General features: G+C 38.0%; 1 protein-coding gene and 1 long non-coding RNA gene across 7 annotated transcripts in view; one reads left to right on the top strand and one right to left on the bottom strand.

The window, feature by feature from the left end:
• The window catches only part of COL25A1 (collagen type XXV alpha 1 chain), a gene marked incomplete at its 5' end in the record, with an annotated part of 478,255 nt that overhangs the window by 362,299 nt on the left and 90,937 nt on the right, over nt 1–25,019 (top strand). For all 6 annotated transcript variants that reach the window (XM_082389178.1, XM_082389177.1, XM_082389176.1 and 3 more), the window contains 2 exons: nt 20,439–20,492; nt 22,442–22,468. In XM_082389178.1, coding sequence (XP_082245304.1) covers nt 20,439–20,492; nt 22,442–22,468 — 81 coding nt within the window. The remainder of the gene's footprint in view (nt 1–20,438; nt 20,493–22,441; nt 22,469–25,019) is intronic.
• Nucleotides 1–25,019, bottom strand: part of LOC309627326 — a 195,468-nt gene that overhangs the window by 162,526 nt on the left and 7,923 nt on the right. The gene's annotated exons all lie outside the window — the stretch shown is intronic.

The raw sequence follows: 25,019 nt of genomic DNA, 5'->3' as shown, positions 1-25,019 counted from the left end.
ATTAATTGTGATAAAATGCACTCTGGTTTATTCTTGTTATGGCAGGCTAATATGCATTATTTCTTTCATTAACAAAAGTTATTCCTACAGAGGGACCCCATTGGAATCTTGTGAATTCAGAAGCAAGCTTTTTTTACTGTTAAGCAAAATTAGGAGTTAGACTTGCTAAGCTCTGGGAGTACACTTTTTTTTTTTTTTAATTTTTATTTATTTATTTATTTATTTATGGCTGTGTTGGGTCTTCGTTTCTGTGCGAGGGCTTTCTCTAGTTGCGGCAAGCGGGGGCCACTCTTCATCGCGGTGCGCGGGCCTCTCACTGTCGCGACCTCTCTTGTTGCGGAGCACAGGCTCCAGACGCGCAGGCTCAGTAGTTGTGACTCACGGGCCCAGTTGCTCCGCAGCATGTGGGATCCTCCCAGACCAGGGCTCGAACCCGTGTCTCCTGCATCGGCAGGCAGATTCTCAACCACTGCGCCACCAGGGAGGCCCTGGGAGTACACTTTTATTGTACTGTTAATAATGAAGGGAAAAAATTTAAGTAAAAAAGAACCCACAGCTCTACATCGACATATCTATGTGCCTGTGTACATTTATTCCTGCAACATCCTTGCAGTTGGACAAAGCATCTAGCTGTATCCCACAGGTGGATCTGATATTGTGTGCTCCTCCACACTGCTGATTTGCTCTTCAATCTGGAACCTCTACAGAGACCAGGAAAGCCATTGTGGTGGCTACCAAAGCCGCTATCTGGGCCCGTCTACCAGGAGCCAAAGAGCTGAGCTAGGGGACTCTCTTGTCTGCCTCAGAGCTTTTGGACTGGCCCTTTGAAATCCTGTGACTCATCAGCTTGTCTTCCCAGAGGACTTTAAATCCATGCACTCTGAATTGAGTTCTGAAATCATAAGGAGCCCAACCCTTACAGACTTCCTTGTGACCTCTCCCATGTTGTCCACATTTTCTTCTCCAGTGAGACATAAACAATAACAATTTAAAACCTACTGAGTGGCTAAGAGCATGGGTCTGCCACTTAGAGACTGTGTGAATTTTGGCAAAGTCCTTGAATTCTCTGGCCTCAGTTTCCTCATGTGTAAAAGGGAGACAGTAGCAATTCCTACTTAATAAGGTTAATGTGAGGCTTAAATGAGGAAATAGGCATAAAGCCCTTATGACCATGTTTGATATTACTATTAAACTTTTCCTTCATCTCATTTTAGTGAAATTCTGGAAATTTGATTGACCTATGTTTTTGGTTTTTTAAAATTTTTATTTATTTATTCATTTATTTTTGGCTGCGTTGGGTCTTCGTTGCTGCCTGCAGGCTTTCTCTAGTTGCAGAGAGTGGGGGCTACTCTTTGTTGCGGTGCGCGGGCTTCTCATTGTGGTGACTTCTCTTGTGGTGGAGCATGGGCTCTAGGTGTGCGGGCTTCAGTAGTTGTGGCACGTGGGCTTCAGTAGTTGTGGCTCGCAGGCTCTAGAGCGCAGGCTCAGTAGTTGCGGCACACAGGCTTTGTTGCTCTGCGGCATGTGGGATCTTCCTAGACCAGGGCTCGAACCCATGTGCCCTGCATTGGCAGGTGGATTCTTAACCACTGCACCACCAGGGAAGTCCCTTGACCTATGTTTTAAGAGACTCTCTTTTTCCAGAATTTCTCGATTCCCAAGTGAAATTAGTGTTGTCAACCAAATCTTATGGTAGCCTGTGGTCCACAAATCCAATATTGGGCACTCATCAGTAGTTAAATGCCCATGTCACAGCTGTATTTTCCACTTGGTAAAATGTATATCCATTTGCTTCACAAATCCTGGTAAAGACAGAAGATTAACTTTCTATTTAGAATATTGCAGCTTATGGAGGGAAACATAAGCAAAAATTTGAAAGTGTATTCATTCTATGAAGAATTTGAAAATTATGTAACTCAAGATAATATTTAGAAAGGACAAAATATGCATATGACATAAATGCTGTTTTTAACATTTGGTGAAAAACAAAACTTGTATGCCTAAGGTTAATGTTTTGCTTTTTCTTTGTTTCTTTTCTTTTTCCAACTTTGAGACAATCGTGAAAATTCATAGAAACCTTTACCCTGAAACAAAACAACTTTAAAACTGTCACATATATGCTTATGAAGACTGCATATTCTTTATTTTTGCAAAGGAAATATGCAATTTCCTTAGCAAGAGAAAGGAATGTGACATTTTCTTGTCCTAGTCACCAAGTTTAAATTATATTTCAAGGAAATAGACAGTTAATATTTGCAGTTTTATGTCTTGTTATACATCTTTATAGCATTTTTAAAGTGTTTTCTGTAAAACTTAGGGAAGCTAAATGATTTCATACTTTTATGAAGGTATCAGCAAAATGTAGTTCAAGATTTTTTTTCCTACTCCATAGAACTTAACTAAAACTTTGTGTTAATACTAGCCATTATCTAACATTTGTAATACTTGTTACATCATCTTTAGGACAATAAGGTGCAAAAACATGAGTCCACTGAAAAAGCAGATCATTTAGACAGCAAAAACAAAGTTGAAAATGGAGTAATAATTCTATACTTAGAGCTATGAAATGTATCTTGGTTCTCTAGAATTTATTTTCCAGAAAGAGAGCTTACAATGACATTAATAATTTTTTAAAGCACCTTGATGTCCTTAAACTGTCTTAAGAAAAAAAATTCTTTGCACATCACAATTTCACTTTTTCCAAAGAAGTACTTTTGATGCTTAGAAGATCATTTTCAAGTAATGGTTAAGGATCAGTATGATTTCTAAGCCATCAGAAACATGGCAAATAACAACTAGAAAATAAAAAGATTTCTCTCTTGTAAAAAACAAAGAAGCTGGTTTAAGCAAATATTTTGTTAGTCTACCCCTAAAATATTTCCCATCCATTCAGATTGACAAAATTGGTGATTGGCTTTGGCCAATAACTTGGTGATGACATTTTTTTACATTATTCTTCTTTAAATTTTGGTCAACTTGATTGCTGATCTGAATATTTCTTATTTGTGTAATGGTCCTCCAGTTCTTCAGATCGTACGGGGAAAGAAGACTTACATAAGCAGTAACGTGGCATTCAACTCCAATCTAGCCCCTTCTGGCATCACAATCTATCAAGGGCTACTAAGCACCCTTCTCTGAAAAGTGGGAGGTGGTGTGGTATGTGGTCCTTGCAGTCTGAGAGAGAAGGCTTCAAGTTGTGCAGGTTACTTAAATGTTTCTAAGGCTCCAGTGTAAGATATTAATATAGACTTTGCAGTATTAACTAGATAATGTATCTAAGTGAACATAATGTAGTAGGGGCTCAATAAATATTATCAAGTATCTGTAGTAGTATCACACTTTAAGAATTTCAACAAATGAGCCCTAGGCTTACCCTCAAGAAGGAAGTGAAGCCAGTTGAATTTATGATGGGAAGAAAATGAAGATGCAAAGTCACATATGAAGGTAAAATATTTCTCTCTCCCCTGACTCTTTCTCCACTGATGCACCCCATTCCCAGTAGTTGGAATACAAATACTATAGATAAGGGAAAGAGAAAGAGGAAGACACATCTCACATTATTTCGAAATCTCAGTCACCGGTGTGGGGTCGTGTAGGAGTGCTGACCTGGAGTTGAGATATTCTGTGCTCTTCCACTTCATGTGCAGCCTTTGAAAGTTCCTCTTCCTCTCTAGGCTCAAGGCGGCTTCATTTGTAGAATGAGAGAAAGGGCTGTACTAATTTATTTCTAAGTCTCTAAGAGACACTGTGCATCCACAAAAAGTCACCCATGTCTCTTTTCCAATTCAACCAGCTTCTAGCATCCCCTGTCCCCAGTTCTGAAAGCAGTTGTTTCCATAATTTGGACTTCTTTCCAATAGCCAAAGCGGTTAGGGCAAATGTAATGACAGGTCTTACCTAAAAAAGTAAAATGTTGCCTTCTTTTCCTCTGGCTAATTGCACTGGGCACAAAAATTTCTGTAATTCTCATGAACATGTCTTGTTGGTTCAGAAGTATAATAAACATTTTATTTGTGCCCCTTCATTCATTCTCTCTCTCTCTCTCTCTCTCTCACACACACACACACACACACACACATACACACATACTCACACACACACACACATACACACACACATGCATGTATGAAGAGATGTATATCTGAATATTTGTCAATTAAACCCTACTTAGATACTGGAGAAGTGGGCTTTTAAAATTATTTTGTGGTAGAAGCATTTTTTAGACTAAAGAATCCTTTGACAAAATAAATTGCTGTCTGTAATTTTTGTTTCTATATATATAATGTATATAATTTGTGTTCGTATATATATTTATATATTATGTGTATTTAAATATACATAGGTATATGTATCTATATATATATATCAACTCTTAATAGATGTTATTAGAACCCTGCTTTTTTCTACTGTTTTCACATTTTCACATTAATTGGCATACATAAGAATAAATCATCATTATGACAATATATTTGAATAGCAAGCAGTGCCCAGCACTGTGCAAATGCCATAGGAGAAGAGATCTGGGGGTAATGATAGGGCACATTAAAGGTCTACTTTGTGCAGCTCTCACATCCTTGTCTCTGTTACCATAAAATTAATGTTAAAGAGTTTCAGGATTAAAAGCAAATTATTTTGTCTAAACAAGCTAGAATTTTTCTGAGGATCCAGAGTCATAGTTTTGCTTCCAAAGCAAAAGATAAATATCAGATGATCTTGTTTCATGTATTTTTCAAATACTTTCTATAGTTTATTATATTTAAATCTTCAAAATACAATATAAATTAAATATTGATATTAGTGTATCATCTTGAATCTATCCCAGATAGCTATATGATTTTTAAGTAACATTAAAATTTAATTAGTTTATAGCTATGGTATTAAGAGTTCCTTTTCATCTCTTATCCATGAGTCTCACAGTTCTCCACTGACATTAATCCTCACAGCATACTTCTAATGGTATTTTTATTGTAAGTATATTTAGAGAACAGATAAATGGAAGCTCTCAGACTTCCAAAGGTCAAGCTGTTGATTCAAGTCTATACAGTGAGCTATATACAATGAACTCAATATTTTTTATCCCTTATTCACTTTCTGTAACCACTGAATGAACTCTTTTCTTTTGCTACCTTGACTTTATCATTAAAATGTCTGAATTAAATTCCTGAAGGATTTAAGTATGTTGTAGTTCTGCTTATATCCTGGCTAGTTAGCGTAAATTTACCCAGTGATCTTTTACCCAATATATTTATAACTTTCCAATTTTAGACTTTAAGAAAAGATATAGCGAGTAAATGAAGTGATTGATTTTTGATTCCAGATTAATTAATAGTTTAGGGAAATTGTCTTAGAGCAATTTAATACTTTGCAGGTTAAAGTTGAGTGTTAAATTATTTTTATTAATTTTTCTGTCTTTTGAAGTTATTGGCTATGTACATTAGAATTCTAGGAATACATGACTGTGTTTTCTCTGGTAACTATGATAATAGGATGCTTTCTATCTTCTTGAAGAAACATCATCACTTTCCTATTACAGAATATTTCTCTTTTTTCCAGTTTTATTGAAATATAATTGGCATATATCACTGTATGATTTTTAGGTATATAGCATAAAGGTTTGACTTACATACATAGTGAAATGACTACCACAATAAGTTTAGTTAACATTCACCATCTCATATAGATAACAATAAAAAGAAATGGAAGAAAAAAAAGAAAAAAATTTCTCCTTATAATGAGAACTCTTAGGATTACTCTCGTAACAACTTTCATATACATCATACAACAATGGTAACTATAGTTATCATGTTGTACATTACATCTTTAGCATCTTATAATCCGAAGTTTGTACCTTTGGGGAAGGTCACCTTCCTGAAGTGGTCACCTTCCATCAATTCCTCCTCTACCCAAAACCTCCAAGCCCCAACATCTGGGAACTACAAATCTGATCTCTTTTTCTATGAGTTTGTTTTTTTGTTGTTTGTGTTTGTTTGTGTTTGTTTTTTTAGCTTCCACATAAAGGTGAGATCATAAAGTATTTTTGTCTTTCTCTGTCTGACTAATTTCACTTAACATAATGCCCGAAAGGTCCATCCATGTTGTCACAAATGGCAGGATTTCCTCATTTATTATGGCTGAACAATATTCCATTGTCTATGTGTATACACCGTAACTTCTTCATCCACTCATCTGTGGATGGACACTAGGGTTGTTTCCATGTTTTGGCTCTTGTAAGTAATGCTGCTGTGAACATGGGGTGCAGATATCTTTTTAATTTAGTGTTTTCATTTCCTTTGTATATATTCCCTGAAGTGGAATTGCTGAATCATGTGGTAGTTCTATTTTTAATTTTTTGAGGATCCTCCATACTGTTTTCCATAGTGGATGCACCAATTTACAGTCCCACCAACAGTGCACGAGTGTTCTCTTTTCTCCACATCCTCATGAGCTTTTGTTATCTCGTGTCTTTTTTGATGATAGCCATTCTGACAGGTGTGATGCGATATCTCATTGTGGTTTTGATTTGCATTTCCCTGATGATTAGTGATGTTGAGCATCTTTTCATGTGCCTGTTGGCAATTCATGTACAGGATCTTTCATATAGTAAAATCACATCATCCCTGAGTTCTATGCATATATTCTCAGGCATTTTTATATACGAGCTTACTCTTAAAGGGACTTTTCACTCACTTTTACTTGTTAAGTGAAACAAAAGCTATTTCTTTTCTTTATATAATTAATTTTAAGTTCTTTTATAAGGGGATAAAAAGTTGGTTGAAAGAAGTACTGTAATGCTGGCTTGAAATAAAGCAATTATAGTAATTAATTTTTAAAAAAACACTTTCCCCCTGACTTCATTTAGGCATGTTACTATAAAAGTTAATACTAGTTATCATTCTGCTAAAGGGTAATATTGGGAGAGGGAAGACTAAATAGTTGAGGAAATGGTATTGGTGGGGGAAGGAGTGTGAGAGGAAGGAAAGCTGATCACAGACTGTTGCAAAACAAAGCAACAATGTAAGGGAAATGTGTTTGAATGAATTATGACATCATCAAGTCCACTTATTTTCCATTTTAGTTGAAAAGACACTATATTTAATAGATGAGATCACCAAAATATTATTTACTAGATCTGATTAAACTGCATATATAATCTGGTGATTTTTTTAAAAACTTACCTTAAACGTTTTCATTGATTTATTTACCAATTCCTTCAATCTTCCATTCAACAAATCTTTCTTCAGCCTTTACTACTAAGTACAAGGCACCATCTGAGCACTGACATTAACGCTGTCTCTGCCCTCATGGAATTTCAGCCTATGGTGGATAAGGACATTATATGAAGTTATACTAAAAATCTGTTAAATGACAATGCTGTTAAGTACTACAGTGGGGGAACACAGTACAGCCTGGCCTGGTGTAAAAGGGTCAAGTAATGTTTCCCTGAATAGGCGACTTTAGGTGTAACTTAAACAGTGAACAGCAGTTGGTAAAGGGAAGAGAAAATATCACTACGTTGCAGTACCTACAGTTCAAGTTAGACAACCTTGGTCTTAGAATTTTGTTCCTAAAACACCATATTATTAACCATTTTAGGGTTTTTGTATTCATCTTGGACTACTTTTTTTCCAAGTTTCTTACCACTAAAATAGTAAGTCAGTATAAATCACAAAGCCTGTTCTTGTATCATTAGATCTGATCTCTGAATGACATTCTTGATTTTGCAATTTGCATTAAAAATAAGGCTGCAATGAAGTAACTTATTGTGACAATCGTAACAGCTTAACATTTACCCAATTCCATCTGTTTGATACTAGGCCACATTGCCAAGGGGATAGGAACCATTACCCAATTATGAAACAGCATCAGTGGGGTTAATTTAGGAGAAATTGAATTTCTTTCAGGATCTTCTTCTCTGTCTTCTCTGCCCAATGCAGAGAATAGAAGAGTGCAGTATGTAATACTAACATGTATTTAGCATTTACTAACTGTCAGGCACTGTCCTAAGTTTACCTCACTTATTCCTCACAGCAATCCTATGAAGTGGATACTATTATTATCTCCATTTTATTAATGAGGAAACCAAGGCGCAGAAAGGATATTTTGCCCAGGGTCACTGAGGTGTTTGTGGTGGAGTTCAACTTCAAAGCCAGTTTGTTGGCTCCAACTGTTAAGAGTGTGGATTTTAAATTCAGAAAATTCCAGCTTTGCTGTTCAGTATATGTATGATCTTGGACAAGTTACTTTCCTTCTCTGAGCTTTAGTTTCTTCATTTGTCAAATGATGATTGTCATGTTTACCTCAAAGTTTAATCGGACAAAATAAAGGACGTATAGAATGTTAACTGTTTATTTTAAAACATTATTAAATAAGAGCAGACTATTTTCCACTTTGAATTGGGGGCATTAAGAACTCCATGACTCAGAAACCTGCTGGGTGTATAAGTGAATGCTAGTAAGAACTATTATCTCTTTCTACTACTTTTCACTGATCTTTAGACTTTTTCCCGTTAGACATAACCATTGACCATTTCTATGAATAATTAGGCACATCTCTTCCGAGTGAAAAGAATAATTTATCATTCAAACTATACATAGATTTATTATTAGGAACTATACTTCAGGAAAGAAGAAATTACCTGGGTTTTTAAACTTTATAAAAGGGTATATTATCACGGGCACGTTATGTTGCAAGTCATAGAATACTTAACAGAACTAGTTTTGTTTGTTTTTTTTTAAATAAATTTATTTATTTATTTATTTATTTATGGCTGTGTTGGGTCTTCGTTTCTGTGCGAGGGCTTTCTCTAGTTGCGGCAAGCGGGCGTCACTCTTCATCGCGGTGCGCGGGCCTCTTACTATCGCGGCCTCTCTTGTTGCGGAGCACAGGCTCCAGACGCGCAGGCTCAGCAGTTGTGGCTCACGGGCCTAGCCGCTCCGCGGCATATGGGATCTTCCCAGGCCAGGGCTCGAACCCGTGTCCCCTGCATTGGCAGGCAGACTCTCAACCACTGCACCACCAGGGAAGCCCCAGAACTAGTTTTTAAAAGAAAGGTATTTACTGGTCATGTAACTTGAAGGTCCAGCACTAATGCAGGCTTCAGCGTTGCTTTGTCCTGGCACCGAAACCTCATCACTAAAAACCCAGTTCTTCCATCTTGTCACTCTGTGTTTCACGTTGCTGCCTTCACTCTAATTCCTACTCTCCTCTTGGTTGGAAGGCTGCCAATCATGCCTGGGGCTTCATTCTTTCCTATCTACATCCAGAGAGGGAATGAGAGTCTCTCCCCAAACATCCAACACCACTTTTGAGTTTCTTTGTCATTGGATACACAGAAGTCCCCGCCTCTTCCTCATTCCTGCACTAGGGGAATATCAGATGCTGATTAGCTATTGCTACTGCAGTTCCTTTTCTAGCAGCCCTAGTCATGCACAAAGTTGCAATAAACACTAATTATCTAATTTAGAAGAGATTCGTGTAACACATGAGAGCTGAACAAAGTGTGTTGTATCTGACTTATTCCAGTCCTAACAACCTCTTCCACGTCACATACCCCCTTCATCCATTTTGATATTTTGTCTTCCTAAAACATGTCTTTATTCTTAATCTTTTTTTTCCATAAGAGTACACGCAGAGAACGATTTCTCTGATACACGTAAAAGAGACCCCCACCCCACACTGTGACATCATGCTCCCAGGCTGGTTTTTACACCTTTTATAAGTTATTTAAAAGGGAATACTGTACAATGTTTCCCTTAGACCCAGGCAGTGTTTCTCTTCACCCTCCTTTGTCCCTCTTACGTTGGGTCCGTCCCCATGGGGTGAGAAGTCCACAGGGCCAAGGAGACATGCCCACTAAAAGCCCAGATCCCTGCTTCTAGATCACAGCCCAGGTACCCAGGACCCAAGAATTCCTGCCTCTATTGTGCTGAGTCTGCTTCCATTGCCTGTAGTGGCCTCTTCCCCAGGTCCATTGTCCCAAGGGTGAACCACACAGCTGGCGTGTGCGCCTGTACACCTGTGAGTGGCCTGGAGCAGCTATTGGTAGGGAGCTGTGGGCAGAGCTTGCAGGCCGTGGTGTCCACACGCAGCCCCAAAGTCCCTTCTTGATGAATAAGAGAACTGGGGTTGGGAAGAGAGGGGAAGACATTAGCAGGGAGGGTTGAGATGGGGGGTCATCCATGTGTACTTCTCACTAGACCTTCACATTTTAGGGGTGTGCTCAAGGCAGATCATTCTTCTCTCCTGTAAATTTCATCCAGATAAACTCAACTTAGCTATTTTCTGTGACCCCTAAATTCTTAGCTATCTCTTTGCATTTGAATTTCTTTGTTCAAATTATATTTTGTACATTTCTGTCTACGTTAGCCGTACAAAAAACGCGAATAAAAGTGTCAACCACAAACTTATTTCTGAAATAGTCCATACTGTAGCACTATTGATACAACTATCATGTTTTCTTATTTTAGACATTTGTACTTTTTTTAAAAGCATAATGAAGGTTTGGTTATTAGGTTTAGTTTAGGTATTACTTTAATCAGTTTAGGACCCATTTCAGTAAATTATCTGAAATAGAATATTTTCATTAAGTTTCTGGCTGATAGAATGGTCTACTTTTCTACTATTATTCATATTACCAAGGTGGACAAAGAGATTTTAATTTTAGGGAGGGAGTTTGCTGACTGGATAAACGAGACAAAACTCCCCTACAGGGATGCCAGTTCTTTGGTGCACAACCAACCCAACAGAAAGCTCAAAGAATTTTCTGTTTCTCTTTCACCAAGTAACAAAGCCTCTGCCTCCAGGAAAGAAACAGAAGCATTAGGCATTGAGTACGCAAGTAGGAGCTAAAAACTACTGAATTGCTCCACATAAGAGAGGGTGAAGCTGAATTCCCAGGATGGTTGAGGAAGGAGGGAAGGAAGGAGGAAGGTGAGGTGGAAGGGGGAGAGAGGAGAAGGCAGAGAGATGAGAAAAGTCTGAGTGCTCTGTAATGGGACACCTTTCAGGAACCCCAGGTATTCAATCCTGAGCTCACAAAAGACCTGAGGAGACGCAGACCTACTAGAGAATGGACTTGAGGATATGGGGAGGGGGAAGGGTAAGCTGGGACAAAGTGACAGAGTGTCATGGACATATATACACTACCAAACGTAAAATAGATAGCTAGTGGGAAGCAGCCGCATAGCACAGGGAGATCAGCTCCATGCTTTGTGATCACCTAGAGGGGTGGGATAGGAGGGTGGGAGGGAGGGAGACGCAAGAGGGAAGAGATATGGGGACATATGTATATGTATAACTGATTCACTTTGTTATAAAGCAGAAACTAACACACCAAAAAAAAAAGACCTGAGGAGAGTGAATTTCTTGAGGCAACTGGTGAAGAACCAACTGACCCATCTGAATTGGTCTGGGGCAAAACAGAGATGACACATACAGATGAAAGAGCTCAAGCAGAGGGGTGGGAAAGCAAATCCTAGACTTCCATAGCTGGTGAAATTGGGACTTGAGGCAAGTTTAATCAGATGTCTGAGGAATCTTCCTTTATGCCACCATTGACATGCTTAGTCCAACAATAACAACTAATAATAATAATAAAATAAATTTTAATCCTTTAGATCTGGGAGAGGGTAAGCATTTAATCTCCCTCCACACACTGCATAGAATAAAAGCTGAGCCCCACAGAAGCTCAAGCAATTTGCTCTGTGTCCCAGGACCAGTAGTAGAAAACCTGGGATTAGACTGGAGGCTTCCTGAAGCAGCTTTCTCATTTTTTGCAAAAATTGAAGACAAAAGAAACATAATAAATATGAATGAGTTCTTTAGACACAAGTTACTCAGATAGAGGAAACACAAGATGGGGAATCGGAAGACCTGGGTTCTAATCTCACATCTGCCTCTTTGCAGCTCTTTGCTTCTGGAAAAGGTACTTCCCCTTTCTGAATGCATTTCTTCATCTATTAAGAATGGCTGGCTTGGTTCCTTTCAACTAAAATATTGCCCTTGGGATTTCCCTGGCGGTCCAGTGATTAAGACTCTGCACTTCCACTGCAGGGGGCATGGGTTCGATCCCTGGTCGGGGAACTAAGATCCCGCATACCACGCGGTGCAGCCAAAAAAAAAGAAAAAAATATATATATATTGCCCTATTTTGTGAGTGCTTCTGCTTAGGGAGAAGCAGATGTTAGAATGAGTTCATGAGGTAAATGATGACACATGTAAGTTTTCTGGGAAAGTTGAGATGACATGATAATTCATACAACCAGCATTGCCCCAGCTACTACTTGCCCTTCACTGAGACACATGGGGCGAGGGAAGGAGCAGACGGAAGAGGGGAGATAACCGAATAGATGGAAGTATTTCTAATGGCCTGGTCTCTGTACCCACAGGCACAACTGTTCGAGCCTTTAGTCCTCTAGGCAACCACTCTTCCCCTGACAGAGTCCCGGAGGGGCTCAGGGCTTTTCCTCGGCAGCAGTGAAAGTTCTGCTCATTCCCGGCTCCCTGCCCTTTACGCGACTCCTCCCCTCCACTAACTCCCGCCCTTCACTGACCCCAGGCTCGTCCTCTACTTTTCAATTCTGCTTCAGACTGACCTGCGGGACATGGACATGTCACTGCTGGGTTAACATCTCTCCCATCTTTTTCCTGGGTCCCTGTCTCTTTTCTCACTGCTGTCTTTTGCCATAGTCCAGACAAAGAGCCATCTCTTGCCACCAGATTCATAGGTCTTTTCCAGTTTCCCAGCAGAAAAGTCTTGCTGTCTTCACCTCTTACCAGGCCTGTAAGGGCTTCACATTTTCATATAGGCTTAATGTCTTCGCGTATCCTGTGTTCATCCATTCCTCCAACGTGGATGTACTGAACAATTATTATGTGTTAAGGTACAGTTTCTAGACAATGTGGAAAGAGGAGTGAACTAAGCAAAGTTCGTATTCTAGTGGTGGAGAGGGGGTGGGAAATCCGGTTGCCAAGTAAAATACAGAAGGCTCAATCAAATTTGAATTTCAGATAAACAACCCATCATTTTTCATGTGATATGTCCATTCAATATTTGGGACACACTTAATTAAAAATTATTTGTTGTTTATCCGAAATTAAATTTTAGCTGAGCGTCTTGTATTTTTATTTGCCAGGTCTGGCAATCCTAATGGGGGTGACAGAAAAGGAACAAAAAAATTCTCCCTTAGGTGGAAATTAGTGCAATGGAGAAAGCAAAGTAAGATAATGGGTGGGCATAGGGAGTGGTGGTGTGTGGTGGTGGGTATTCCAGGCAACCCCTGTAATAAGGGGACAGTTGCTCCAAGGCTGAGAAGGTGAGAGAGTAAATCCCTGGATATCAGAGGGAAGGTGGTCCACAGGAGAGAAGTCCAAATGCAAAGACCGTGGGCCGACTCCTGCCTCACATCTTGAAACAAAGAGTTCAGTGTGGCTGGAGTGGCAGAAGGTGAGGTCAGAGAAGCAACAGGGCCAGACCTTGCAGGGGCCCTTATTCCGAGTGCGATGGGACAGGCTTGGAGAGAACTGAGCGAAGTAGTTATAAGTTGACTTGTTTTTAGGAGAATGTTGGAGGCTGGTGGGTGGCACGGAGGTGGGTTAGGAGGTCCCTAGGGTCAGCCTCTACCCCCTTGCCACCTGTGGCTCCTCTGGCCCCTCAGCAGCGTCTGCTCCAGAGCAGCCCTTCGCTCTCAACCCCACACACACTACCTTCCTTGGCAGAGTCCAGTGGTGGATTTTAACTCCACGATGGCGTCTCCATTCTGAAGTCTCGCCGTATGTTGACTTGATTGAATACTGATGTGCTCCTTCCCTGCTTTTAAAGGCTTCTGGTTCATCGTGTCTTCTAATAATTATATAATTTTATAGTTTAAACTAATGCTGTTTGATAGAAACATAAAGCAAGCTCCAAATACAAGCCACATATGTAAATGCGAATTTTCTAGTAACCACATTTTTTAGGTGTTTAAAAAGCAGGTGATATTAATTTTAATAATATATTTTATTTAACTGAATATATCTAAAACTATCATTTCAACATCATATAAATTAATATTTTAAGATTAATAGTATTCACATTATTAATGAGATATTTTACATTTTTTTTTTTACAACTGAGTCTTCAAAATCGTATTTTATGCTTACGTCACATCTCAAAAACTAGCCTTATTTCCAGTGCTCAAGAGCCACATGTGGCTAGTGGTACCATATTGGGCAACACGGGTTTAAACTCTGCTCATTTTCAAGGTTCATCCCATGCCACAGTCTTTATGGCATGGAAACAGGGCGGGAGGGTGGGTGGTCAAAGAGAAGTGGGACAATTGCCTAGGGAGCAAATGGGATCAAATAATGTGGGATTGAGAACATTTTTCCATTGAAATTCTAAATACATTGGTACTAGACATCTGTAAACAACAACAACAAATAAATTACCAATTTATGGTTATTCAGTTTAGTTAGTGTAAAAATCGAATACGGACTACTCTGATTTCATTATGGCTGTGTGGCTTAATTTTTGGTGTTTGATTCCAACTTGTCCTTCCACTTTGTGCTATTTAATTCCAGGTTGTACAGTTCTAAATGTATTGAACTATAACATCATCAAAGATTCGCTTCTTGTTGAATGCAATGATTGACAATCTCCAATATACAAGTGGGTTGTGTTTTAGATTTTACATATATATATATAGACAACATATATAGAAAAAAACTGATGCATTAGTTCAGTGGGTCAACCCACACAAACTTATGTAAAAAAGTGGAGCTAAACTGTAATGTTATTAGAGTTAACTGGATCTCCCTTAAGTCCAATTTCTTAAACTAGGGATGTGTGTACCCCTGGGAGTTCATGGAAGTGGGCTGGAGTACAAAAAGACAAAGGATTTATTTAGAGCATTCATAACACTTGAGGTTTGGGGCAAGGATTCTTATTTTATAGTTTTGTGTGGTAAAATGCTACATTTCTAGAAATTTCAAGGTAAAATATGTTGGTCATTTTCTACGTCCTACCTTCGCACAAGTTTCTATTCATCCTCACTGGCATTAGGGGACTAGGGTGGAAGACTAAACTAAACTGAACTAGAGAGAGAGAAAATAAATATGAATGGAGAGCAGAAACTCCATTTTCCTTACTCTTCCCCAGATAGTTCTAACTGGAAGTCCCTGTGGGCACCTCACTGCCTTCAGAGGACCTTCCTCTACCAAGGGTTATTTACCCAATAGCTACCAAAGCCTCTGAGGCTCTGAAGCCTCATACAGGGGCACCCAACTCCCCACCATGACTGCCTGCAGGAGAGGAATGACTAGCGGCCGGTCCTGCTCACCCCTTAGGCCACGGAGATCCTTCTATGTGCTGTCACCGTCAGGGAGAAAGGCCCAGTCCACCCAATGCTTTAGCGAGGTATCAGTGACCAATGCTGCCCGTTTTTAGTCTTTATTTTATTACACGCAGGCACCAACCCCACCAACTCCAGTGGTAGGAGAACAACCTTAAGACTGATACCATGTTATGTTCAATATCACTCGTTTCATCTGCTGCTGCTTCATGTTCCTTGTACAGTAGTCCCCAGCCCCATCCGCAGGGAATACGTTCCAAGACCCCCAGTGGATGCCTGAAACCGAGGAGGGTACTAAGCCCTATATATACTATGCTTTTTCCTATATGTACATACTTATGATGAAGTTTAATTTAGAAATTAGGCACAGTAAGAGAATATCTGAATTGCCCATATTTGGGGCCATTATTAAGTAAAATAAGAATTAACGTAAACACAAGCACTGTGATACCATGACAGTCGATCTAATAACTTAGTGGCTACTAAATGGCTAACGGGCAGGATACACTGGACAAAGGGGTGATTCACGTCCTGGGTGGGATGCAGCAGAATGCACCAGATTTCATCACGCTACTCAAAACAGCGCACAGTTTAGAACTTCTGAATTGTTTGTTTCTGTAGTTTTCCATTCGATATTTTCAGACTTTGGTTGACCACGGGTAACTGAAACCAAGGAAAGCAAAACAGAGGATAAGGGGGGACAGTTGTAGTTCTTCTGTTTAGATGAGTTCTTCCTGAAAATGCAGTACTTAAAGGAAACAAATCTATATTGACAAGGTGAATGCAAAATTATACTATGCTGAAAATTTAAAGCTGTAACCCCTTGTGATTGAAGTGGAAGGGAGCAGTATTACTGCTAAATGGCCTGTTTCTCTTTAGCACTCAATTTGGTAGGAAAATGACATTCCTTTCTATTGTTAAGTATTCTTTCAAGTTGCCCCTGAATAGCAGTAACTAAAATAACTGTAAAAGCCTTGGGTGATGTTTTACATTAGAGTTCTAAAGAGTGTTTGGTTTAAAAAAAAAAAAAAGAAAGAAAGCAGCGTTATCCTTCTTAAAAGTCAGTTCAACTTATTTTTAGCTTAAATACACTAGGAATAGCCCTAGAATTTAAAGTGTAATAGAGAAAACTCTATCAATCTACCTGTAGTTAAGATGTTAGCTGCTATTTTTCTTCATTACTATCTTTGGAATGTCCTTAGTACTTGTGAATATGAGATGCATTCAGAAATAGATGAATAGATTATCCAGTAAACATGAGACTAGTTCCCACACACACAAAACCCAATTCCCATTTTTTTGGTCTATACTTCTCTGATATATTTCTCTGTATATGTACTTTTTTACTATATTATGTAGTAAAGTAATATCATTGTAACTTTATTTGAAGAGGCCTCATGATATTTTGTCCTCATATACCAGAAAATATCAATACACCAGATGACATAAGCTTCATTCTCATTAAGACTTCCCTTTGATTTCTATTTATTATGCCTCTTTATGAAGTGCAAGAAAACTTTGCTCAAAGAAAAAAGTTCCATCTCAATTAGATGTCCTCTTAAGTTATTTATGTAGATATCTCTTTTCTCACTCAAAAACAAGCTCTCTGGGCACAGGTACCTGTCATGTCTATTTCATCTTTATATCCCATGAAACCCTCAGAGTAAAACATACAGTAAATTTTCACTAAATGTTAGTTGAATGAATTAATGCCTTCCAGAATCCCACTGGTTGGCCTTGGTAATCAAAGTTGTATAGCATTTCATCTGTAACATTCCTTTAACACAACCTGGGAAACTAAATTTGAATAATAACAGAATGTTCCATAACCTCCTAATCTGAGTTTGAATATATTTTTCTTGTTATAACTTTTTACAAAGGTAAAATGCTATGAGCCATTTTTCCTTTTTATCTTCCCTTGATTCATTCAGGAAACAGCCTTATTCACTTTTTAGCTTTAAAATCTCGCTACATACCTATTTAACCTTACAAGTGATAAACGTAAAACGGCCCCAGTAAATTCTCGTTTGTGCTTATTAAAATGGCCACAGGGACTTCCCTGGGGCACAGTGGTTGAGTATCCGCCTGCCAATGCAGGGGACATGGGTTCGAGCCCTGGTCCCGGAAGATCCCACATGCTGTGGAGCAACTACAGCTAAGCCCATGTACCACAACTACTGAGCCTGCGTGCTTAGAGCCCACGCTCCGCAACAAGCGAAGCCACCTCAATGAGAAGCCACCGCAATGAGAAGCCCGCGCACCGCAACAAAGAGTAGCCCCTGCTCACCACAACTAGAGAAAGCCCGCACGCAGCAACGAAGACCCAATGCAGCCAAAAATAAATAAATTAAATAAATAAATTTTAAAAAATAAAATAGCCACAAAAGTAATTAAAATTGTGATATCCAATGCTGATGAAGTTGTGAAAAAGTAACAGAGTGGGTGCCTAGAAAAGCAGATAAATCTCAGATCCCTTTTGGAAAGCAACTTAGAAATATTTACATAGATGTTTATTTTAATTTACCTTTAATAGCAAAAATTGGAAACAACCTAAGTATTCAACAATCTGGGACAGCTTAAACAAATGATCACACCTGACTTTGATAGATAATAAACTATTCACAAGACAATCACAGATACGTTTGTGATTGTGTAAAAACAAACGTGTGGTATAAAATAATAAAAAATAGAACGTCAAACTATGTAATAAGCTTACAATTGCTTGAAATATGTAAGCATAAATTTAAAAGGCTAGAAGGAAACCGGACAAAATGAAAACAGTTATGATAGAGCGATGGGATTATGGGTGCAATTTTTTGTTTTCTTTTACGTTAAAAGATTATTTTAACAAAATATAAAATCAAAGGGAAAAAAAGGATCAAGTTTTAGTCCCTCGATGTTCATATTTTAAGAAGGATGTTGTGCAGATACCTAAGCAACATTTGTCTTCCTTGCTTCAAAATCTCAGCATGTATTTTGTCTGGTTCCAGGGGCTTAACCATTTTCTTTTAAAAATAATTCTGGCTACCATAGTTATTCTTTGAAAGTCTAAACAAAGTTTGTATTGTTCCCTGGCAGCACCTCGTTTGCATTAAACCATGAGTTACGATATTAGTGCCTCCTGGTGTAAGTTTTTTGAAGAAAGCAGACTCGATAACTCTTTTTCTGGTTGCATAGTAAATGACAGTCCTCTTTCAGGGTGTATTCAGTTTCCATTGGAGTTCTTACCCTTGGTTATGTACAAATAGCTTATCAAAATTTTCTTATAATAGCCATCGTTATTGTAAGTCAACATTTTTGCTATTTTATCGAGGAAAGAGCAAATGATTATAGTGTAACTTTATATAGGAAGCAGAATTTCTTCCATGAGTTAAGACTTTAGCAATTACAATAATCCAGTATAAGAGAAAAACATTTTTTGCTCTTCTAGAAAGACACTATTAACTTCACATTGCTTAGTTTATCTGGTAGGTGAAGAAAAATCATCTCTACAGAAGTTACATTTAATTCAGGTTTGTATACATTCTGGAAGGTCATTTATAAACGGGGAGTATAAACCAAATGATAATGAGGATAGAAATAGTCTTCATCAACTCTCCCAGTTTCGAGATGCATTCATTCATTCAGCAATGCATCATTGTACTAAAAGCACAACCTCTTAAGGCAGAGTTGTGTAAATCTGGAAAAATTACTTTACCTCTCTGTGCCTTAGTTTCTTCATCTATTAAATATAGATAAAGATAGTACTTACCTTATAGAAATTTGTGAGAATTAAGTGAGTTAATGTATGTAAAGCTCCTGGAACTTAAGAAATGTTGCTGTTTTACTAATGTAAGTGTTTTTGAAGGTGAGAGCACAAATACTAAAATGGCACAATTTCTGCCCTCCAGACAACCTAGAAAACATTCTTAAAAAATCAACTAGGTTTGCTGTTAGCCTAAAACTGCTCTAAAAAATAAAGTCAATTTTTTTTAATCAACTAAGTAGCAACTTTTTAACACTCAGGGAAAAGAAACTTGCCAAGAAGTTGAAGCACATAATAAATGGCTTTGGGAATGTTTTTAAAGGAAAATGAAATTCTAGTTGCTCTAAGTTTGAGCTACATGGAAGTATTAAAAGCTACTTTCTTTCTTCTCCCAATTTTATTGAGATACATTGGACACATGACATTGAATTAGTTTCAGGTGTACAACATAATGGTTTGACACATGTATATACTGTGAAATGATCACCACAATAGGTTTGGTTAACATCCATCAACTCACATAGTTACAAGTTTTTTTTCCTTGTGATAAGAACTTTTAAGATCTACTCTCTTAACAACTTGCAAATATACCATACAGTATTGTTAACTACAGTCATCATGCAGAATATCTTTCCTTTGCTTCTGAGCGCAAGAGACTTCCGCTTTGGAAAACAACTGCTGGTTCAGAGTCTAGAAAGATTGATATACATCGTCATCTTTCTGAAATGGAAAATCTTTCTAGCTAATAGCCATCATCTTTTTCTCAAATGCCTATCACTCAATATGACAATGAAAACCACAACTCCGAATGTTGATTTTAATTATATTTACAGTGAAACTGGAAAGAGAAATCAAAGCCATTTTTACTTTTGTGTCAAATGTGTCTAAATTAGTTAAGTAGATGTTCCAAGCTGTGTATATTCTTCAAGATTTAGGTTTGGATATGCTCATTTGCTTAAGTCTAATAAATAGAATGATTTAGTCTCTATTTTCCTCAGTTGATGAATCACTTAAAAGTTCTCCATCAAGAAAGTCTTAAATTTTCACGTCTTTTACTCATTCAACAAATATTGTACCTAGCATATACCTAGCTATATGTACCTAGCATCATGCTAGATACTCATTTCCATTGGTAATTTGCTTTCACTTTCTCAGTGGAGAAAAGACTCAACACAAGGAAATTAGCCCTCTTGTATCCTAGGTCCCTAGCACATAGAATTTTGGACCAAACAAGCTAACTTGTGTAACTAGTCTAACATGCTATGTACTTCTTGAGCATTATTGGGTGGTTATATCCTCTAATGAGCTATATAATGTGTTGATTTTGTCTGTTTTATTTAGTAGTATCTATCTTTTATTTTGAGGGTGAGCCCGGGTTGCCTGGAACAGGAGGACAGAATGGAATGCCAGGGCCCAAGGTTGGTACAAAGAAAACCAAGCAGAATCATTTGAGGCATGAGTTTTCATGAGATTGTGAGATGTTACACTTTTTTTATATCCCACTGGTTTTACTTGGATGGAATTTTTTTGTCAATAATATAATATACTGTAGTATAATTCTTTGTGACTAAAGAATAAGTGATGTTTGTGATTCTCATTAGCATTAAAAATGCAGAGAAACAGTGTAGGATATGTCTAAATTTTTATTTCTGGGATACTTAAATAACATGAGAAAGCCTGTGTTTCAAATGTGACTTTGTCATTTTACCACTTAATGAACATATTACAACATAGGCCACGTCCATCCTGCCAACATTTGCATAATTTTTACAAGATGTGCTAAAGATGTTCACAGTGCCACTGTGACTTTTCCTCAAGATTTGGCCACCTCCAAGGCTTGCACAACCTAACCAGTTAATCAAATGAAGAGCACAATAAAAATGTGGCATGTTTGAAATTTAAAAATGGATATAGTCTGAATTACTAAATAGGGAAAAAATGTAATAGAGATTTTTTTTTTTGGATTCCAAATTTCCTTTGTTTTTGAAGAACAAATGAATCTTAAATATAAAAAGATTGCTGACAGTTTAGTTTAAACCAAATAGGCAGACAAATCCCAAGTCCTTTGATGAGTGACCATCCCTTGAAGTACAAAACTAATGTCTAATCCCATCAGCTGTGCTGGTGTGTATCCGTACCCACAGATGCTTGTCAGCTGATTTTACAGATCACATTGCTATTGACAGGCGCCTAGGACAGACCTAAAATTTATAGACCTGTCTTTTGTCCTGCAGCAGAGGAAAGAAAATATTCCTTCTGGGACTACAGCCATTTTCCTGTCTTCTTCCCTCTCTAGCTGCATGCTAAAAAGCCAAATGATAGGAGTTAATGCTTAATGCATGTTCTCAGTACTATTCTTCTGTTGCCTAGCGACCATCAGGATGGCTGCTGAGCAGTGAAAGGTAACCAGAAATTCAGAAAGCCAAAGGGTCAGGCGGAGTTTCAGGGAGTGAAAAGAGTGTTGCCTTCAAACAGACTTCTTGAGTGAATTGTAATTTTAAAAAACACAATAACCACCTTAAAAATAATTTTTAAAGTAGTCTGATCTTATTGCAACCCTTTCTCAAGCTTAAGAGGAATATTATCATAATGTGTGTGATTTGCTTTAGATTTACTCTCTGACTCTGTCCCCTGTCCCTTCCTGGGTAAAGTGAAAATGAGATTCTTTTCAGAACACAGTTTTGCATTTTAGTCCTTGTACTGTCATGGTCATCATTTTGAGTAAAGACATCTCTCCTAAACTCACTTAGATTCTGCGCCAATATAGTATCTTTTCTGAAAAAACTAACGCCTCCTAAAGTACACCTAATTTGGAACATAGTGGTTAACAACAGATTGAAGAGAGTTCATGACATTGTGAAGGGGTCCAAGTTCAGGCCTTAGTCACATCAGGGGAAGACAGATAGAGAACTACACTGGTACTCTGACCCCTGAAATATTCCGTGCACCAGGGGCTGCTTTGAATGGAAGATTTCATTGAAGGATGTAAGTAAATAAACTCACCTTACTGAGTCTGTGAGCAGAATAAAACGTCGTAATCTCAGAAGCCTCGAGACGTTGAATTGCCACGACATTTTTCTCCTTAGTGCCCTAAAAGCCGGGTTTTGGCTGATCATCTTAAATATCTTTCTTTAGTCCTCAAAAGCAAAGAATTAAAATTACATTTGCCATTGATATCCACACTCAATGCTCCAGGAAACTCGTCTTAACCTTTTGTTTTTATATAACAACTATATATTGCCAAAATAGAAAATGTCACGTATAATTTATCTATTAATAGTATGTTTAATATCTGATTTTGTTTAGTGTTGATTGATTAGGTGTTTTATAATTTAATATGTCACTCAATCTTTGTTCTTTTGCCCAGGGAGAACCTGGAGAACGAGGAGAAAAGGTGAGAATGATTCTGCTGATATTTTTTTTTTTCCCCCAAAGAGGTACCAAACTGAACTGTATTTATGTGTGGTTGGATAGACAGATACAGGTATACAAGCATACCTTGGAGATGTTGCAGGCTCCATTCCAGATCACTGCAGTAAAGTGAATATTGCAATAAAATGAATCACATGAATTTTTCTGTTTCCCAGTGCATATAAAAGTTACGTTTACGCTATACTGTAGTCAGTTAAGTGTTCAATAGCATTATGTCTAAAACACAACGTGCCTGCCTTAATTGAAAAACGATGCTGTTAGAAATATGGCACCCTTAGACTTGCTTGACACATGGTTGCCACAAATCTTCAATCTGTAAAGAATGCAGTAGTATCTTTGAAGTACAATAAAGCAAAGCACAATAAAACAAGGTATGCTTAGTTATATAGATGTAGATAGATATAATGACCACTGTTTTTTCAAACTGCTAATTAGTGGAAGGAGAAAATAGTGTAATTCTTATATATGTATAGAAGTTTGGGTAAAAAAGATTTAAAGAAATGGAGGAGAAGGGTGCAAATTTAAACATTCTATGTCAGGCTTTTAAATGACTTTCAAAAATCCCTAGGCCTGCAAAATTTCTGTTCTACCTGTTTGCTAATGCCACTCCAGTACTTTTCTAAGCATCCATCTCTCTCTCTATTACTTCTTAGGTCAGTAGGTTAAAGGGATACAGATGTTTACCTGCAGCAAATACGCTGAAAGTTGTCCCAAAAAGAATTCCTATAAAACCCAAAAAGAGAAGCAAAAGGAGAAGCAGAGTGCATATGTTAAATTTCTCTTAGACAAACATCCTTCCTTACTGCTTTGGGGGAGTTCTCATGCTATGTCCTTTACCAGTGTTTGAGAAGTATGCCGTCTCTGCAGGCAACTACCAAGATACCACATAATGCCCTTCATAAGTGATACGATTTTTCTGACAAATCAGTATCATCACCGCTAATCTCAAAAGAAGTACATCTACAGATCCAGCAAGCTTCATGAACGTAACTGTATTTTTGAGCTGTATTTTACAACTGTATTCTTGTAAAACAAAAATAAAAAGACATTTATTTAAATGGAAGGAGAGCAGAGCAGAGAGGCGGCTCAATCAACCCCTTCACTTCATGACCACTCTGAACCAGTTTTCCTAATAAGAAAGTTTGTTTTGTTATTTAATAAAGGGATTTCCAAGCAGTTTTTAAAAGTGTGCTAATGAGCTGCCTATCAAAGATCCCCCATAACTTATGATCAGTATATTTATTTGGCTTCCAACCAGTTCATGGTAATTAACCTGAAATTAATTAGTCATCAGATGACTCTTTTGTGTAGAAATTAAGGAGGGAAAGGGAGCAGTGCCAGCACCATTCCAGGGACTCAACAGATAAAGCGGCTCAGGCTCCCAGGCCACTGTGCTGTCCCCGTCGCCATAAAAGAATGCCCGAGCAGGATAGCCTCATGCTTATTTGAAACAAGAAAAGAAAGTGAAGCGAAAAAGTTAAACTCTCCCTCCTTCGCCACCCCTCCTTATCCCAGGGAAACCATTATCAGTAGCTTCTCTCTTATTTTACGGAAAAGTTTAAATGATAGAAGAGTGACCTCTTACGCAGCTGGACAGAAGGATGTTCCAGCTTATGGAATGTATGAACAATAATGCATTGTTATTGCTAATGGTTATCATTAACAGCTTATGATGTGTCAGATACTGTCCCAGTTGCTTTAGACACAGTAATTGTTTATTTCTTATAACCCCATAAAATATTCTTGCCCTTACGTTGCACATGAGAAATTTGATGTAAAGAGAATTTCATTTGCCCAGTAGGGCCTGGACCTGGGCTCAGACTCCCTGGCTCCAAAATTCATGATGTTTCCACTAGAGCATGCTATAAGACTTAAAGAATTTAGAATTTAAGAAAGCAAAGCATGGATAATAAACAAATGACTTTTTTCCTAAAGCATTGCTTGTGGGTAGAAAGATATCAGTGAGGGAATAGGCGTAGGAGCTCTCAAAAATAACAAAGGAAGCATAAACTCCCCAATTTATTTTACTATAATTTTTTTTAATTTTATAATAAGATATAAAACATTTATTTCTCAAATGCAAAACACTTAGGTCCAGATAACTCAGTGTTCAGTGTAGCAGTTTTGAGGGCTGGGTCATGCACTTAGAGGGCCTGGAGATTTGAGATGGGTAGGATTCACAGATTGAAGGGAAAGGAGAAGGCAGGGCTCCAGGTGGCAGGAGTGGGACAAGAAAGGAGACGGAAAGGGTAAGGCACACGGTATATTGAGGGAGTCAGGAGAAAGCCTTTGTTAGAGTGACTCTTTGAGCAGAGAAAAGAGAAAGAGTTAAGGCGGCCAGAATAAGCTATTAGTGCCAGAATAAGCTATTAGAAGTCAGAGAAATTACTTTCTGTTAATATCGTGGAGTAGTTTAAAGCTATTTAGCCATGTTCATTGTAATAAAACTTATTTGGACTAGTTGATATCAGACAGCTGGTCAAGTAAAGTACATTAACTCTGTAGAACATTTA

This window comes from Balaenoptera borealis (assembly GCF_965194805.1).
Source record: "Balaenoptera borealis genome assembly, chromosome: 4".
Classification (NCBI taxonomy): domain Eukaryota; kingdom Metazoa; phylum Chordata; class Mammalia; order Artiodactyla; family Balaenopteridae; genus Balaenoptera; species Balaenoptera borealis.
Note: the sequence above shows the minus strand (reverse complement) of the source record. Positions and strands in the feature narration are given on the sequence as shown.